This window comes from Jaculus jaculus, chromosome 3 (genome assembly GCF_020740685.1).
Source record: "Jaculus jaculus isolate mJacJac1 chromosome 3, mJacJac1.mat.Y.cur, whole genome shotgun sequence".
Taxonomy (NCBI): Eukaryota; Metazoa; Chordata; class Mammalia; order Rodentia; family Dipodidae; genus Jaculus; species Jaculus jaculus.
In genome coordinates this window covers 120646349-120664002 of record NC_059104.1, presented here as the reverse complement: position 1 = coordinate 120664002, position 17654 = coordinate 120646349, and the positions used below count along the sequence as shown (strand labels likewise).

The 17654-nt window shown below is 37.9% G+C and overlaps 1 protein-coding gene across 5 annotated transcripts in view; it reads right to left on the bottom strand.

Annotated features, from left to right (window-relative positions):
- Positions 1–1911: 1911 nt before the first annotated feature.
- Positions 1912–17654, bottom strand: part of Mtmr2 (myotubularin related protein 2) — an 82049-nt gene continuing 66306 nt past the window's right edge. For all 5 annotated transcript variants that reach the window (XM_045145427.1, XM_004661919.3, XM_045145428.1 and 2 more), the window contains 6 exons: positions 15051–15236; positions 11218–11424; positions 8010–8102; positions 6462–6575; positions 3693–3869; positions 1912–3172 (listed from right to left, as the gene is read on the bottom strand). In XM_045145427.1, coding sequence (XP_045001362.1) covers positions 3011–3172; positions 3693–3869; positions 6462–6575; positions 8010–8102; positions 11218–11424; positions 15051–15236 — 939 coding nt within the window. In that variant the 3' untranslated portion in view covers positions 1912–3010. The remainder of the gene's footprint in view (positions 3173–3692; positions 3870–6461; positions 6576–8009; positions 8103–11217; positions 11425–15050; positions 15237–17654) is intronic.

The following is a 17654-nucleotide window of genomic DNA, read 5'->3' as shown; positions in this document are numbered from 1 at the left end:
CATTGAAACTTTTCCTTAACAGCCTGTTAACAAAGGCTTTTATTTGTTGTATACTCTGAAAAAAGTATTCTAAAATGTCTTGACACTAGTCCACTGATTGTGAAACAGTACTGGGTACTTACTTGCCGTTCTTACGTTAACACAGAAACTAATCCAACAAGTTGAATTACTTCATAGAACATAAGATAATCTAGGAGGACTGAGCAAAGTGTTAGCCACCTATCAAAGGAGTTTCTTGCATATTGCTTTCTCTGGAATTGAGATGGAGGTTAAGCATTATTAATCATTAATCATGTAGACAACAAATCAAGCTATTTTGGGGACTAGGCTCGTAAAAAAAAAAAAAAAAAAAAAAAACTTTCCCAAAGCTCTTGTTGAATTTCTTTTCTGTAGTTAGAATTAAGTAGATTTCAAAATGTTTGTGAATCTCCTGAAATTGTATGTAAACTTTTGCACTTTTGCTTGTGTGTGCAATTTCCCAATAAGCAGGTTTTACAGCATCATTGAGCTGACCACAGTGAGTCCACAGACCCCAGGAAGGTAAGAGACTGCTGTGGTGACATGGTAAATATCTTATATCTCAACCACCTTTTTAATAATTAAACTCTTGTTTTCTCCTTGAGTAAGTCCTAGTCACAGTAGTAATTGAGTGATGTTAAATCTTGCCCACTCTGGCTCAGAATCAAAATGTAAGGACTTCCAAGTTTTGGTACTCTCAGGGGAACTGAAAACAAGAAAATACTGCTTCTGTTTGCTTGTCTGACAGCTTACAATAGAGGAATATGTTTAACCACTAACAGCAGAATTTTCCTCTAATTCATACATGTTCTGTATTTACAATGCTAACATGTTAACCAAGCTGAATAAGAAACGGCTGTTTACAAGCTGGTAGTAGACATTTAATCTCAGTACAGTATGAGGAATGCAGTTGATGCCTACACTCTAGAGAAATGGCATTGATCACAATAGAGGACAGTCGGTCATGGACAGATAGATAGGTGGAAAGCAATTCTCACTGAGGACAATTGTGACTAAGAGATAATATTAACACATAAACACTTAGAAAGACATATGAGAATAGAAGGATTAACAGAGAGGCTAAGTTCAACTTGATCATAATGTCATCTAAATTTGTGTACTCAGTCACAAAGGAAAGAATATACCTATATAGCCAGTATTATACACAGTTTGTAACACATGTGTCACTAGACAGGTAAGTGCTGGCCGTACTCTGCTCCATACAATGATCAGTGGTTAATGTTAATTGGAGATATTCTGGAAAAGGGGTAATGGAAAGCACTGGAAGGTTTTGAAGAGAGAAAAGCTTATTAATCTCTCTGGATTTTTGTGTGGAATTTGAAGAGCAAGCATGCATACTGGGACCAGCTTTGAATTCTTGATCTTTTCAGCATTTTTGTGTGTTACAACTAAGACTATAAAGGCATAAGTAAGGAAAGTAAAAGAAAGCAGATTTGTAGCAATCTTATTTTAATGTAGATTAGCCATATAAATACCCAGTTGAAATTTTTCTTATAATCATTTCATATAATTGACCAAACCATTTTGTACCAGTTCTGTTAGCATTGGATGGATTCAGGCTGGAGATACAACTCAGTGATAAGAGTGTTTGCCTAGGAAGTATCAAGACTTATATTCAATTTCTGGCATTGCAAAATGTAAATATAAATAAGTATATGTGTGTGTGTGTGTGTATACTAATAAAAATGTATTTCCTACTTCCTATCACAACACTAGTAGGGCAAAGGTAGCTCTGTATTTTTTAGTTTGATTTAGGTGTTTGTTGGGATTCAAATTGAACATTTCCATTTGGAAACTTCACAAGTAACATTTCTGAGGAGAAGGAAAAAAAGCCTAGGGCTAAGGTAAAGAACTTTAGACAAGGACAAAGTCTAAAATCAATTGAAATTTCTTTTAATTAAAAGACTAAGGGACAAGAAGCTTCTTTGTTACAGTACATTTACATATGGCTCTTACATAGAGGAAAATAGACATCAGGGAGTCAAATGTTCTTACCAGCACCCAAATCAAGTGAACAGAAGCAAGACTTTGTCTACTAACACTGAGACTGTAATTCATCTTTACATGCAATATATTCTTTGGTAGACTTAATCACTCAGTGGAATTACAGAATTGCAAAAGAAAATGTATAAAATCTGAACATAGTACTTAAAAGCTACACAGAAAAGGTCAACTCAGTCTTTCGAGGTTTTAAAATATTGTCTTAATTAGCATAAGATAAAGTTGAGTAAATGACTTTTCAAAATCATCTTCCATGTTGCTTCTGATCATTGGAGAAATGGAAATTAATCTGAAGAGTATGGAATATCCTTCAAACTCCTAGAGGATGGCTACCACTTTGGTCCCTTTTACTTTCCAGAGCATATTTATAAGGTGTCAGTTTGAAACTACTGTTGAAAACATCCTAATTAAGCCCCTAACGGCAACAGCGTATTTTCACTACCACCACCACACTATTAATGTCCTCGGAGTTTCACCTTTTCCTGTTACAGGAGTGAAAGGTGTTTAGGATAAATGACTACAAAACAAAAAGGGAAATCTGAGAAAGGGGCATTAAATCATTTCAAGCTGTTACTCATCAAGTCCCAATATTTTTTTTTTCAGTGCCAATTTGGTGTGACACTTTTTGCTCTGTGTAATAAATGATTCACTCATTAAGAGATCTTATCATGAACTAAAGACAGCATTTTCCTTTTAAATTAAAAACTTCCCACTGTGAATAGAGAATTGAAATATTTGAATGTTCTTTGGGTGACTTGAGATTAGTGTCATTGTAATTATATATGGAGCTATTTCCTTTAAGCCACTTACACTGCTACATTTCTAAACTCATCTAGGAGAGCCTTCAAATAAATAAAGCATCTGAACTTTTCTCCCATAGATGGGTTCTCAGTACAGAAGGGCTTCCACTCATAGAGCTGCCACTTTAATGAAGAGTTTGTAGCAATGATGCCCCCAACTAATAGTCCTTTCATACAACAGTCTGGACAGGAGTAACACACTGTGCAGGAGAGCTGGCTGTCTCTGAGGATGAGGTTGATCGGTTGGAAATTTCTCTCTGGAGTTCCTCGACTTTTTTCTGAAGCTCTGCTCGCTTAGCAAGAAGTTCTTTATATCTGCTATGAATAGGTTCCTGTAAGAGCAAAATGTCAAATTATTCCAAGAAGGAATCTTGCCCAAACTCAAGTTGTTAGCTCATTCTCTAAGTACTGTAATACTTGTTTTTAGAACAGTTGAGACCAATCTCCATCTTTAGACTCATCAGTGGGAATTCAGATAGTATATCACCAATACTTCCATTTGCCTTAGGTGCAAATATAAGAAGACAAAATCAATGCTCAAAAGTTGTGCATCATGTAGTTAAGTAACTATTTGATAACTTAGTCACTAGGAACCAAAACTTTTTAGGCTTTTCAATTTCCTAAAGCTATTGTCTTCAATATATTAAAAGATTATGAAAGTTAACCAGGAAGAAAGAAGCGACAAAACAAGTTACTGGTGCAGATTCAGGATAAGAACCAGGTACACTAGCAATGGACAGAGGATTAAGTTTAAATTTGTACCAATAATATTTTCTATGGTCTTAAAAGGGACAAATCTAGTATAGTTACACTATACAGATGAAATCTCCCACTGAATACTGTAGATCGTACCTGTGGCTTCATCCGTGGGTTCCACCTTATGTAATATCCCACCCAGAGCTCTAGGTGGCGCATGCTGGCGACAGGATAAAGGACATGATTAGAGTAGCTCCCATAGAGAGGATTAGTGAAGTCTTCCAGCTGGCTATTTATGTAAGACCACAGTGAAACAGTCCTTTTAGGAAGATTCTGTAAGAGTGATAAAACAGGTAAAGATTTCCCAACACACAAACTGTTTAACTTTTAGATGGTACTTGTAGAGGTATCTTAGGTGACTGAAATCCATGAAAAAAAGAGAATTGATTTTGGACACTTAGGTAACCCCACTTATATTAAAATGAAAGCACAATGGAAAGTCTAAAGTACTTCAGAGTTAAATATGGTTCGCATGTGACTAAGCAATTGAACTAACAACTTAAAAAGTGTCCACACAAAATGTACCAGGTGCTAAAAACTGTACTTTTCATAGTATACAAAAAATGGAACCAACTCAAGGGCCTGTCAACTAATGGATACACACATCCTGGAATACTATTCAACCACAGGAAGAAATGATACATGATACAATAGAGATGAGCCTTGAAAGGAAGCTAGTGATAGAAGCCACACACAAAGGCCACATGGTGAGTGATTCCACAAAGTAAAATATGCAGAAGAGACACAAACAGAAACAAGTTGGTATCTGCATGAGCTGAGAGGAGAGTAAGGATTGTGTAATGTATGTGGCACTTTGAGATGATGGAAAAAGTGTCATTTGCACAATACTGTTTTGGCTACAAAATAAATTAGTTTTTTTATTTTTTATTCTTTTTTGAGGTAGGTTTTCACTCTATCTCAGCCTGACCTGGATTTCCTTATGTAGTCTTAGGGAGGCCTTGAACTCATGGCTATTTTACTACCTCTGCCTCCCAATTGCTGGGATTAAAGGCATGCACCATCATGCCCAGCTCAAAATTATGCACTTTTGAAAGGGGCTTTTATGTCCTATAAATTACTATTATTATTATTGTTACGGGTTTGTAAGGTAGGGTCTAGCTCTAGCCCAGGCTGACCTAGGATTCACTATTCAATCCTACATCTGCCTCCTGAGTGCTGGGATTAATGGCATATGCCACCACACCTGGCTTTGTTTTTCTTGTCTTTTTCTTTTAATGCATGCATGTCTGTGTGGGGGGGGTATGTGTAGAGTTAAATATAGTGTGATGTGTGTCATACATACATGTACAGATAGGTACACATTAGAGACCACAGGAAATTATCTGTCACACTCTTGGCTCATCTGCCTGTTTTCCTTGGGATAGTCTTTCCCTTTATCCATAGTGCTGAATTTTTTTCTCTGCAGCTCAGTCTGACTTGGAACTCAACTCACTCTTTAGTCCCAGGCTGGTCTCCAATTCACAACAGCAATCCTTCTTCAGCCTCCAGAGTGCTAAGATTAAAGGCATGTGCTACCGTGCCTGACTCATTGATTCTTTTTTTTTCTTTCGGTGGCCAGTAAACCTCGCAGGACTGGGGTCACAAAAGTGTGTGACTATGCCCAGCTGTTTACATGGGTGATAGAGAACTGAAGTCAGGCCCTCCTGCTTACACAGCAAACAATGAGCCATCTCACCAGACCCTTGCTATTCTTTTTAATAGAGAATCCTAAGTTTCTCAAAAGATTGCAAGTAATTGTGAAATCTAGCTATTCTATTTGCAGTTACTGAATGTCCTAAAAGTAACACCTACTATGCAAGAAAGTAACTTTTAGTACAAGCCCAACACTGAAAATGGCAGTGGATTTTAACATACAGTGCCTTCAAGATACAGTCCAGGAACACTTTATACAAAGTAGCTGTATAGTATATGGTATGGTTTATTATTTAATCCTTACAATATCAAGTACTATTTTCCCTTTTCACAGAAGCAAAAATTAGCTTGCCAAAGGTGTATATCAAGTGGCAGATCTAAGATAAATTCAGCAGGCCTTCCAAAGAGACAAGAAAAATCCTACTTCATAACTAGAGTTCTCAGAATAGAAGTTCTTGTACATCAATTTGAAATAAGTCATTTTTTAGAGCCAAGTCTGGAGAAGAGTAATATTGAAACTTTTTTTTTTTTGGAGGGGGGGCAGTTCTAGGGACAGAACCCAGGGGTTTGCACATGCTAACAAGGCAGGCACTAAGCTACATCTCCACCATCACATCATCCTTAAAAATTGTGAAACAAGGTTGTACTCCATTTACCCAGGCTTGCCTCAAACCTGCAATCTTCCTACCTCAGCCTCTTGAGTACCTGATGTGATCCACAATCAATGGCTATGAAAACCTTTTTCTATATAATATCTTCTTAGTGTTTGAATCTTTAGTTACTTTATAATTTTTACTTAAGATAATATACCTTATTTATGTAAAGAATATACTTTGGAATTTCAGCAGCCCATACATTCAAATGTTTGCTTTCTGCTAACTGTATTTTTCTATACTTGTTTTGAAGGATTTTTATCCAACCTGGAATAATGGGAACATTGGTGCTTCTGAGATCCCACACTACATCCCACCCATGGACTCAGCTGACAGTTGGTATCTTTGGCCTTGGAACAGAGGTACTTTACAACAGATCAGGGTCACATACAAATGAAGATGCAATCATGGTACACCTTACAAGATAAAGACATCCCCCCCCCCGCAAAAAAAAAAAAACAGCCACCAAATAAAAATACCTCAAGGAAAAATGACTTAAAATCTATCAGAATGCATTGTTTTGGAGAGAGTAGGATGCCAATCACAGTTCATATGTTACCTCTTTTCCTCTCTGCTGTTCACTGTTACAAAGGAATGTTCCAAATAAACAGCTGTATAGGTGGTCCAAAATAGTAATGAGAAAATATTCGTTGAATTCAAATGCGGTAGGAAACTGCAGATTGAACATCACAAACATAAGCTAAGGAAGCTTTTCAAACATACCCCTATCATGAGTAAATCCTTTGTAATGGTAACTGAAATTTTCTAATAACATAATATTTTTCAAGGTAAATTTTCTTCAAATCCTGCTGTTTTTAACTACCCACCAAAAGACTACTAGAACTTATATAGCTGATATTCCTGTTTCAAAAGAAAATGCTAATGACTGAATTAAAACCTACTCTAAGCAACCAGAAACATTGTTTATGGGACCTTGTTCCTTCCTTCAGCCACCCAACCCCCCGCAAAGGCATAATTTATAAAACAAAACTGACTTGTTTACACATTTTTAGAATATATGTAAAATCCCAACTCATACTCTTATCACATCTATGACAACACTGCATTCAATCCATAGGTTTCAACAAAATCTTACGGTGATACTGATCTCACCTAAGAGTTCCTATTTTCTTTCAATTAAAAAAAATCTATCTTGGGCTGGAGAGATGGCTTAGCGGTTAAGCGCTTGCCTGTGAAGCCTAAGGACCCTGGTTCGAGGCTCGGTTCCCAAGGTCCCACGTTAGCCAGATGCACAAGGGGGCGCACGCGTCTGGAGTTCGTTTGCAGAGGCTGGAAGCCCTGGCGCACCCATTCTCTCTCTCTCCCTCTATCTGTCTTTCTCTCTGTGTCTGTCGCTCTCAAATAAATAAATAAAATTTTTTTAAAAATCTATCTTTTAATTGAAGTTAACATGATTCTATAGTCAATCAGAACCAACAACTATCTGATTTTATATTCATGTGGCAACCTAATTAAAAACACTATAGAATCTCAGCTTGAGGATCAGAAAGACCTTGGATAAGTAATTGATATGCTGGCTGGTAAGCTTTCAACTTTGGAGTTTGCCCACGATTTTTCTTGAGTTAGAATTAAATTGCATGGTTGAATTAAACCAAATGACCCTGTGCCTCCTGAAAGTGTTTTTTGTTGTTGTTGTTGTTGTTGTTTAGTGTCCTCTAGTATCTTCCTAAAAGACTAAATTTGTTTAGTATCTCAAATTAAACCTGTTAAAAGAGTTTTTAGATGTTTTAAAAAATGAGACCTCTCCATGCCTAAACAGAACTGAGTTTGTTATAACTGCTTTGCTATAACTTTATCCAAACATATTTTTCTCTTAAAATAGGTTTTACTTTGCTGGAATTAGCCAACTATTTCTTCACCTCCCTTATAGTGTATGTCACTGTCACTTAACATATTTGCTCAAAATCAAGGAGGAAACTTATTTTATCTGCACCACTAATGCTACCAGAATCAAGCTACAGTGTACAGGATTACTCCAAGAACAACTTCACATTGACAATCCTAACAATTCTTACCACTTATAAGAACCTTAAGTGACCAGATCTTCCCACTGAAGCTTAGAGGCATGAAAGACTCAGATGATTACCTGTCTTGTCATTTGCCAGACACAATCAATAAATTGAAGGAAAACAGGTGATCTGTCTGCATCTGCGTGATTCTTATCTCCATGGCCAACTCTCTGAAGCAAAGAGGAAAAATATTACATACAGGTAGTATTTTTTACTTAATAGAAATAATTTTACTTTCCAACAAAAACTATTTGATCAGTATTCCATTACAAGAAAGTAAAAAATCACTGTATTTCTACCAAACATTTTATATATGCAAATTTTACAATTACAATTTTAATAAACCCAGCTCCTAAAAAATAATGGAATAGTTGTCAACAAGAACCCACAGCCCCAGAGATTCAATTTCCCTCTAAAACATTGGTCCTTATACATAGACAGTAAAATGAAGGGGACCTCATCAGGAGAAACTATCAGCACAGATCTTTTAGGAAGCTTTCAGAAATATTGGACTCTGTCCTCAAACAGAAAGGCAGATTACAATCCAGATGACTCAAACATCCCCAGCAGATATTCATTCTAAAAGTGTGGTGCTCTGAGGTCAAAGTGTCCTAACACTAAACCATTATTTGCCTTTTTCCAATGTGGCTGCATCTGTACTAACTGTGGAAATATAATAAAGTATAAAACTCCGGTGCCAAAGCAAGGGAGTGGTGGCAAACTGCAATACTATATTATAGTCTGTGTGTCAGACTCTGTTGAAAGGAGAAAGCCCATTTTTCTAAGGCAAGATACCTCAGTGGTAAAAATCTCTGAATCCAAAGGATAATGTTATAAAAAGGCAAAGGCATATTATCTTTTAAAAAGTGACATAATCCCTGTGGTAGTTTGATTCAGGTGTCCCCCATAAACTTGGGCATTCTGAATGCTAGGTTCTTCAGCTAATGGCAATTGGAAATTAAAGCCTCCTAGAGGCAGTATATTGTTAGGAGTGAGCTTATGGGTGTTCCAGCCACTTTCCCCATGCCAGTGTTTGGCACACTCTCCTACTGCTGTTGTCCACCTTCATGTCGTCATTTTCCCTGCCATCGTGGAGCTTCCCCTTGAGTCTATGAGCCAAAATAAACCTTTTTTTCCCCTTCACAAGCTCCTCTTGGTTGTGTGATTTCTGCCAGCATTGCGAGCCTGACTGCAACAATCCCATTATGCTAAAGAATTCTAGGACTAAAGAGATGGCCCAGCGGTTAAGAGCACTTTCTGTGCAAACCTCAGGGGCATGAGGAAGCCTTAAAAGACTACCTGAGTTTGATCCCTTGGACCCATAACTGCTGAGCATGGCCACATGGATCTGTAACCCCAGTACCATAATGGAGCAGAGACCTAAGAATAGCTATAACAAGGAAAAAAAAAAAAATCCTGGCAAACTCCAGATCACAAAGAGACTCCAGTTCTAGTAAGAATGGGTAGAAAAGCGAAGGAGCAGGGCACTGGACATTTGGCTCCAGCCACTGCAGGGGAGTGCATGGAGCAGAGGCGCGTGCGCACACACACACACACACAGAAGAGTGGTTAGTCTGGCTACCACACCTGCAGAAAGCCATAATACCAGAAGAGACTAAGGACGGTGAGAAGAGACTGATGCAAAGGGACATTCAGGGCTGGAGAGGTGGCCTAGCAGTTAAGACACCTGCTTGCAAAGCCTGATGACTAAGGTTCAATTCCCTAAGTATCCAGATAAAGCCAGATGCACAAAGTGGCGCATGCATCTGGAGTTCATTTGCAACAATTGGAAGCCCTGATGTGCCCATTTGCTCTGTCTCTCTTCTATATCTCTACTTGCAATTTTTTTTTTTAAAAAAAGGGATATTCAGCTTGAAAAAGTGAAGATTGTGGGTGATGTGGGAAGAAAGCAACCTTCAAAGATTTGAAGAGTTATGAGAATTCTTACCTCCAAAAAGACTGAAGGACAACAGGAAGGTAGAAAGTTTTTTTCAATACTAGGAAGAAGTTTCTGACAGGTAATCTTCCTATATGAAGGTGGATGCCCTGCTCTTTTTTCAACATGCTAATGAAACTAAACAGGTAGACATTACACTGACTTTGTTAAATGCTTTTGGTTCATGGATAAATAGGCTGCTTAATTCAAATAACAATGATGCATAAATTATCAGACTTCTCAGTTTTAAAATTTAGTAGCATCACAACTTTGAAGACAGGCCTAGTATCACAGACCTATAAATCCAAGCTACTCAAGGTATTTAGACAGAAAGATAAAAAGTTCAAAACTTGCCTGCCTGTGAGCTTAGGGCCAGGGACAACCTTGGAAATTTAAAAAGACCTTGTCTCAAAATGAAAAGCAAAGGGATTAGGAATACAGTTTAGCAGTAGGGTGCATGCTTACCAAGCAAGAACAAAGCCCTAGACTCAATTCCTAATACTAATAAACAAACTTGAACAGAGCTCAGATTTTTGTCATTTCCAAAAAACTCTGTACTATCATTCATGTATATGTATGTATGTATGTATGTATGTGTGTGTGTATGTATGTATATGTGTGAGTGTGTGTGTGTGTGTGTATATATATGTACACACACACACACATATATACATACATACACACATATATATACACGTATATATACACATACCAGTTTTAGGGCTTTAAGCAAAATAGGAAACTATATTTTAGTCTAAATGTTGAATTTTTTTAGTCCATTACTTTGAAAGTTAATCCTACGTAAACAGTTATATTTTGTATCACTAAAAATTATTGAGCCATTGTCTTTGTACACGTTCAAAGGAAAAGCTATTAGTACTATATAATTCAGTTACCACTCATGCTAATCCAAATTCATTTGGAGGGGCTAAACCCCAACACTGAATGATATCTGAAATTTCCAGGCAGAGATAACAAAAGAGACTGTAGACCATAGTTACATACATATACTTTCCCAAAGAAAATATTTTCATGAATTTATCCCTCTCCTCTAAGTAATGATCAATTTTAGATCACTTTCACATCTTGTGTAAGAAATACAAATGAGCCATCAAAAATGAAAGTTCTTGGGCTAGAGAGATGGCCTAGTGGTTAAGCACTGTGTGAAGCCTAAGGACCCTGGTTCGAGGCTCGATTCCCCAGGACCCACACATCTGGAGTTCATTTGCAGTGGCTGGAGGTCCTGGAGCACCCTTTCTCTCCCTCCACCCCCTGCCTCTTTCTCTTTCAGTCACTTTCAAGTAAATAAAATAAAAACAAAAACTAGAAAATGAAAGTTCTTTACTTACTAGTTGGAACCGATGTCCAAAGCTCAGCCACTCTTTCTCCACAAGAACTTCAAACCCTCGTATGGTTCGGTAGTATCCATCCAACATGAGCATGGCCAGCGCAGTGAGCTGAGCTGTGCGATCCCAGCCATCACTGCAGTGCACCACCACAGACGTCTTCCCTGACTCCACCTTGTCAGCAATCCTAAGAGCCCCTGCAAGAATGAGCTAGAAGGAGAGTGTTTAAAATGAAAGTACTCTCAAAATGCATTAATATAGCTCTGCCATGTCTGTCTTAGTAATATGGCAAGAGCTGACAGATACCTTCCTACACAAGTTTTTCATAAATGGTAATAGATATATTTTAAAATTAGAAAATTCTCAAGTGAAATAAAATCCAAATAAACAGTACCTTTGAGTGCTAAAAAAAATAAATACTTTTCTTAGAATTAAGTGTAAAAGGCCTATTTGAGAATCAACAAATATTTCAACCTCATCTATTTAAATAAAAAGAATTCATGCCAACTAAAGCCTTAATTTAAAATAATGCTTATTTCACCTAAGTATAAGTACCTGAAAGAAATAAAACTGTATCTTCAAGGAATTAGTAGGAATTAGAGAGGGGGACAAAAAGGGAACTGGAGGGTGAATAAAATCAAAATACATTATGTACATGCATGAATTTGTCAAAAATAATAAACTGGATCTCTTAAAATATTCTATGGCAGCTGGGCATGGTGACACATGCCTTTAATCCCAGCACTCGGAGTGGTAAGAGAATGTCCCTCTCCCCCCATGAATTCAAGGCCAACCTGAGACTACATAGTAAATTCCAGGTCAACCTGGGCTAGAGTGAAACCCTTAAAAAAAAAAAAAAATCTATGGCATTATGATCTTGATTTGAGATTTGTACATGTAATATTAAACAAATTCAGTGTATATCTCTTTTTTGGTTTTTCAAGGTAGGGTCTCACACTAGTCCTGGCTGACCTGGAATTTACTATGTAGTCTCAGGGTAGCCTTGAACTCATGACGATCCTCCTACCTCTGCCTCCCGAGTGCTAGGATTTAAAGGCGTGTGCCACCACGCCTGGCTCAGTGTATATCTTATAGTAAGCTATTGTTCTGAAGCCCTGTAAGCATTTTTATCAGATTATGTCAAATTATATGGTATCTAAAATATCAGTTCTCACAAATATGTAGAAACTTTTTGATGATAACCGACCTGTTCTGTAAAGTCTTGATTGAAAACTAAAATTAGATGCAACCCTCAAAACCAAAAATAACAAAAAAATGACCAAATATTTTAAAAAAATGGTCAGTAGTGTGTCCCTATTCTTCTCTTCAGTGGCTACATCAATATTGTACATAAAAATGAAGATGGGGGCTTGAGAAATTGCTCAGCGGTTAAGGCCCTTGCCTACAAAGCCAAATAACCAGGGTTTGATTCCCCAGTACCCACATAAATCAGATACACAAGGTGGGGCATGTATCTGATCTTTCTCTTTTCCCCTCCCCTCTTCTCTCCTTGAAAAGAGAGAGAGAAAATGGCATCACACAGAGATGAGTTAAAGACAAAAGATAGTAGGCTTAGAAATCTCATGACCTTCCTTTGATTCTAACCATATGCATATTCTGGGCATAGGCACTCAGAAGCAATAACAATCTTGAATATGCATCAGTCATGTTGGAGAATAGGCCTCATTCTGATCTGAATTCATTATTTTTTTTTAAAAAAAGATACCTGTTTTTTAAGATACAGGGAGGAAGAGACAAACAGGGAGAGAGAGGGGGAAGAAAAGAGAGAATGGGCACGCCAAGGCCTTCAGTTGCTGCAAACTCCAGATGCATGTAACACCTTGTGCATCTGGCTTGCATGGGTACTGGGAAATTGAACCTGGATTCTTAGGCTATGCAGTCAAGCACCTTAAGCACTAAGCCATCTCTCCAGCCCTGAATTCATTATTTTTAAAAAATATTTCTTATTTGCAAGTAGAGAGAGAATGAGAATGGGCCTAGTGTAATTAATTGCAAATCAAGTCTAGACACACATACCACTTTGTGCATCAGGCTTTATGTGGGTATTGGAGAATCTAGCACAGGCCTTTGGGCTTTGAAAATAAGTATCTTTAACTGCTACACCATCTCTTCAGTCCTTAATTCACTATTTTGAATAAGTCATCTTATTTTCAATGCATGCTCAGACTTAAGAATCTCCAACTTAAAGGCTTCGTTTATAGAATGAACAGAAAGTTACACAGAATAGTGTAGCTAGCATTCATTCATTCATTCATTCAGAAGTCTCTTAATACGTTGCAGGTACTGCTTTGAGTATTAGAGAGATAAACCAGTAGACCTAACAAGCTGTCTACATTCCACTTGGGGAGACTAACCAGACACAAACAAGGAAGTATGTGGCACATCAGATATCAATGAGTGCAAACATTCCATAAGAGAATATAGAATGAGTACTAGTAAAACTGGTTTTGCATAAATTTAGAAACAAGATCTCGAGAAGGTGATCTTTGAGCAAAGTTCTGAAGAATGGGTGAGATTTAGTGGAGAATAAAGTAGTGTAGACAAATTGTATATGTATCTTTAGGGAAATATTTCTGTTATACCTAGTCTTTTGGAGGGAATGTTTATACCTGCTGATGAAATGACCTCAGACTTTTCAGAAATAAACACAACATTTTTGTTAGTTCCAAGTCAAGTTACACCACATGTACCTGGGCCACATGAACATGACCTCTTACTGAACAGTGTTTATAGTTGGCTTCTTGAGAAACAAAATAAATATTAAGAAACAACAGTAAATAATTCTCATTGTTTGACTATCAATTTTATCTGAATTTTAGAGGTTTTAAGTGAGTATTGGTCTACTCATTGTTAACATGAAATATCATTTCCCATGATATAATTTTTTAATATTTTTCTTTATTTGCAAGCAGAAAGAGAGAAAGAAAGAATGAGTGTGTGCACCAGGGCGTCCTCACTGTAAACCAACTCCAGATGCATGTGCCACTGTGCATCTGGTTTTATAGGTACTGGGGAATCCAACGAGGGTTGTCAGGCTTTGCAAGCAAGTGCCTTAAGCACCGAACCATCTCTCCACCCCAATTTTATAATTTGGCATAATGCAGTAATATAAGTGTATTAGAGTTTGGTAATTTATAATAGTGAAATTTAGAAGATATCTGTAAACATTAATGTTAGGTTAAATGGTGTCCACAAGGTGGTTTTCAAGTGACTTAATTTTCAATTGAAAACCTTTCAAGTCCTCTTTATTTCTCTGAACAAATGGTTTTACTTCAAAAAATAAGGCACCAAATATTTCTTGGGTATCTATTCACAAGATAGTGCTGCCTGCCCCATTCTGTGCCTATAATCCCAGCACTTGAAAGGATGAGGCAATAACACTGCCATGACTTCAAGGCCAGCAGGAGGAAGCCTGCCAGAACTTCAAGAACAGCATGAGCTTTAGAGTGAAACTCTTGTCTTAAACAAAGCCAAATAAAGAAAGAACACAGTATTAAATAGAAAGACAAAGGAAAGTAAAAGTTCAGAGAAGACAGAAATGGAGAAAGTCTAGAAAGCTTTTGTTAGAAATATGAATTAGGATCTGAAGACTGATAGAATTCAGATAAGAATGGGAAAGAGGAAAACAAGTACAACAGCACCAAATGTGCAACATAAGACACTGACTCAAACATCAAAACGTAAACAGACCTCTAATTTTCAAAAGAGCCAGCATTCCACTGTTCAGTAGGTACCTTTGTGTTGATTTCAATTATAAGAGCTAATGTAAATAAAGGGGCAAAGAAAGCCTTTGAGATATAGTAGTATATACACACCTTAATATGTTCTAGCCAATGAGTAGATTCCAAGTTAGACAACCAGTGAGTTTCCTCAATGTTAGGATACACAATCTCCTTAAGTTTCCGTAGTGATTCTCTCATAACATGAATATTGTGAATATCCAGAAAAACTAGTTCTGCATTTTGATAGGCATCTTCACTTTCATAACCTCCACCCTTTGCCTGGAAAAATCACATATCACAGCAAATCATAAATAAATGTAAAGCTATCCTTTACGGATATCCATTACAGTTCCATAAAATTGAAAATCCGTGAAAGAAGAGGCTATTTAGAAAACCACATTCTACCTCATATTATTCTTTATATATAACAAGAAGATGTGTTTACCATTATGAGGCTATTATAAATATTAAATATGAACCATATTAAAGTATTTATACTTTCCCTACCCATATTTCAAATCCTATCTACATTTCTCATTAAATGCTCCTTCATACCTAATGCAACACCAGTTCATAATGTGCAAGAAACACATGTTTAGTTCACTCATGTTTCAGTATTCTATTGCTCTGACAAAACACCTGAGAAAACAACTCAAGGGAGGAAGGCTTTTTTTTTTTTTTTCCTTATGGGTTTCATCCACCATGGGCTAGGTTCCATGGTTCTGGCTGTGGTGTGATATTTATTACAGCAATAGGAAAACTGTTCACCTCTTGGAAGCCAGGAAGCAGGAAGTGTGACAGGAAGGGTTGAGGGCCAAGGTATATCCCCTCAAATGCATATCCCCAGCAAACCACTTTTTTACCTAATACTTGCTTCAGGTCAGCCTGGGCTAGAGTGGACCCTACTTCAAAAATGAGAGGAAGGAGGCTGGAGGGATGGCTTAGCGGTTAAGGCATTTGCCTGCAAAGTCAAAGGACCCAGGTTCAACTCCCCAGGATCCACATTACCCAGAAGCACAAAGGGGTGCATGCGTCTGGGGTTTGCAGTGGCTGGAGGCTCTGGTGCGCCCATTCTCTCTCCTTCTCTCTCTCTCTCACTCCCTTTTTCTCTGTCAAATAAATACAAATTTAAAAAAAGAGAGGGAGGGAAGAAAAGAAGAAATGTAAAGGCTAACTTTCTAGTGTTTCTCTGTGCTTACCCCCATACCTGTACTAACCCTAATCCTAGCTCCCTCTTCCTTCTTCCCCAGCATGCTTTCACCTGGATCTCCTCTGTAGCCTCTTCAGTGTTGACTTTGCTCTTAGTAGAACCCTGCTGCTCAAACTGGAGGGCTTGTAAGGGTGAGACTGCTGGCCTCTTATGCTTACTGTAGGCCTTTTGAACTTGGATTGATATCTTAGAAAAATGTCAAAAATTTTCTTAAAATTTCTATATCTTTGTTTATTTACTTGATAAAGATGGGGTGAAAGAGAGAGTATGGGCATGTCAGGGCCTCTTTCCACTGCAAACCAACTCCATGCCTTATGTGAGTACTGAGGTATCAAACCAGGCCAGCAGTCTTTGCAAGTAAGCGCCTTTAACCAATAAACCATCTCCTCAGCCCTGAAAATGTCAAATAAATTTTATTTTTTTATTTATTTATTTGAGAGCGACAGACAGAGAGAGAAAGACAGATAGAGGGAGAGAGAGAGAATGGGCGCGCCAGGGCTTCCAGCCTCTGCAAACGAACTCCAGACGCGTGCGCCCCCTTGTGCATCTGGCTAACGTGGGACCTGGGGAACCGAGCCTCGAACCAGGGTCCTTAGGCTTCACAGGCAAGCGCTTAACCACTAAGCCATCTCTCCAGCCCTCAAATAAATGTTAATACATTAGTTCATAGTGACTCATGACTCCACAAAGAATACCAATAATCCCACTGAAGAGGGCCCTGAGTGAAATGGGGAGAGGAACATTAGAGTATAACCCTTTGGAAATATGACAAGCATGTAATATATTCACATAATAGAGTTCTCAATTAGAGTAAAAACTGTAAACCTGAAATAATCCCTTTCATACCATCCTCCCCATCCGCCCAAAAAGAAATTAGAGCTGGACATGGTGGCACACGCCTTTAGTCTCAGCACTCCGGAGGCTAAAGTAAGAGGATCTTGTGAGTTTAAGGCTAGCCTAGGGATATAAAGTTAGTTCCAGGTCTGCTTGGGCTAGAGCTGATGGAGAAATAGGGGTAAGGTGTTTATTTTTATACATAGACAGCTAGAAGAAGGCCCAAAAAGAGAACCAAAAGAGATGTCACATCGCCTGCTTCAGAAGAACTGGAATTCAGCAACTAATCCAGTCTCATCCCTCAAAAACAGCACCCCTACTGCTCCCCCAATCTAGCACACTACCTAGGTGGCCTAGCTTCTGAGTCAGATCCTTGAATTAGACCAATCAACTTCTCCCATACTCACCTGTGACTGATGGTGAAGCCTACCCCAATAAACTATAAACTGTAAGAGGGGCTTACCTGGTGGGCAAAGCCTTTCTTTGCCTTGGCTTTTCAACAACAGACTAAATCCTTCCCTCATCCCAGCAACCTGACTGTTGGAATGGGGGAGAAGGTACTTTTTTGTTTTCTCATTTGTTACTCACTTATTAACTCTTAGTTTTCTATTAAGTTCTGGCCCTTATTTTTTTAATTTCCTGGAAAGCCTGGT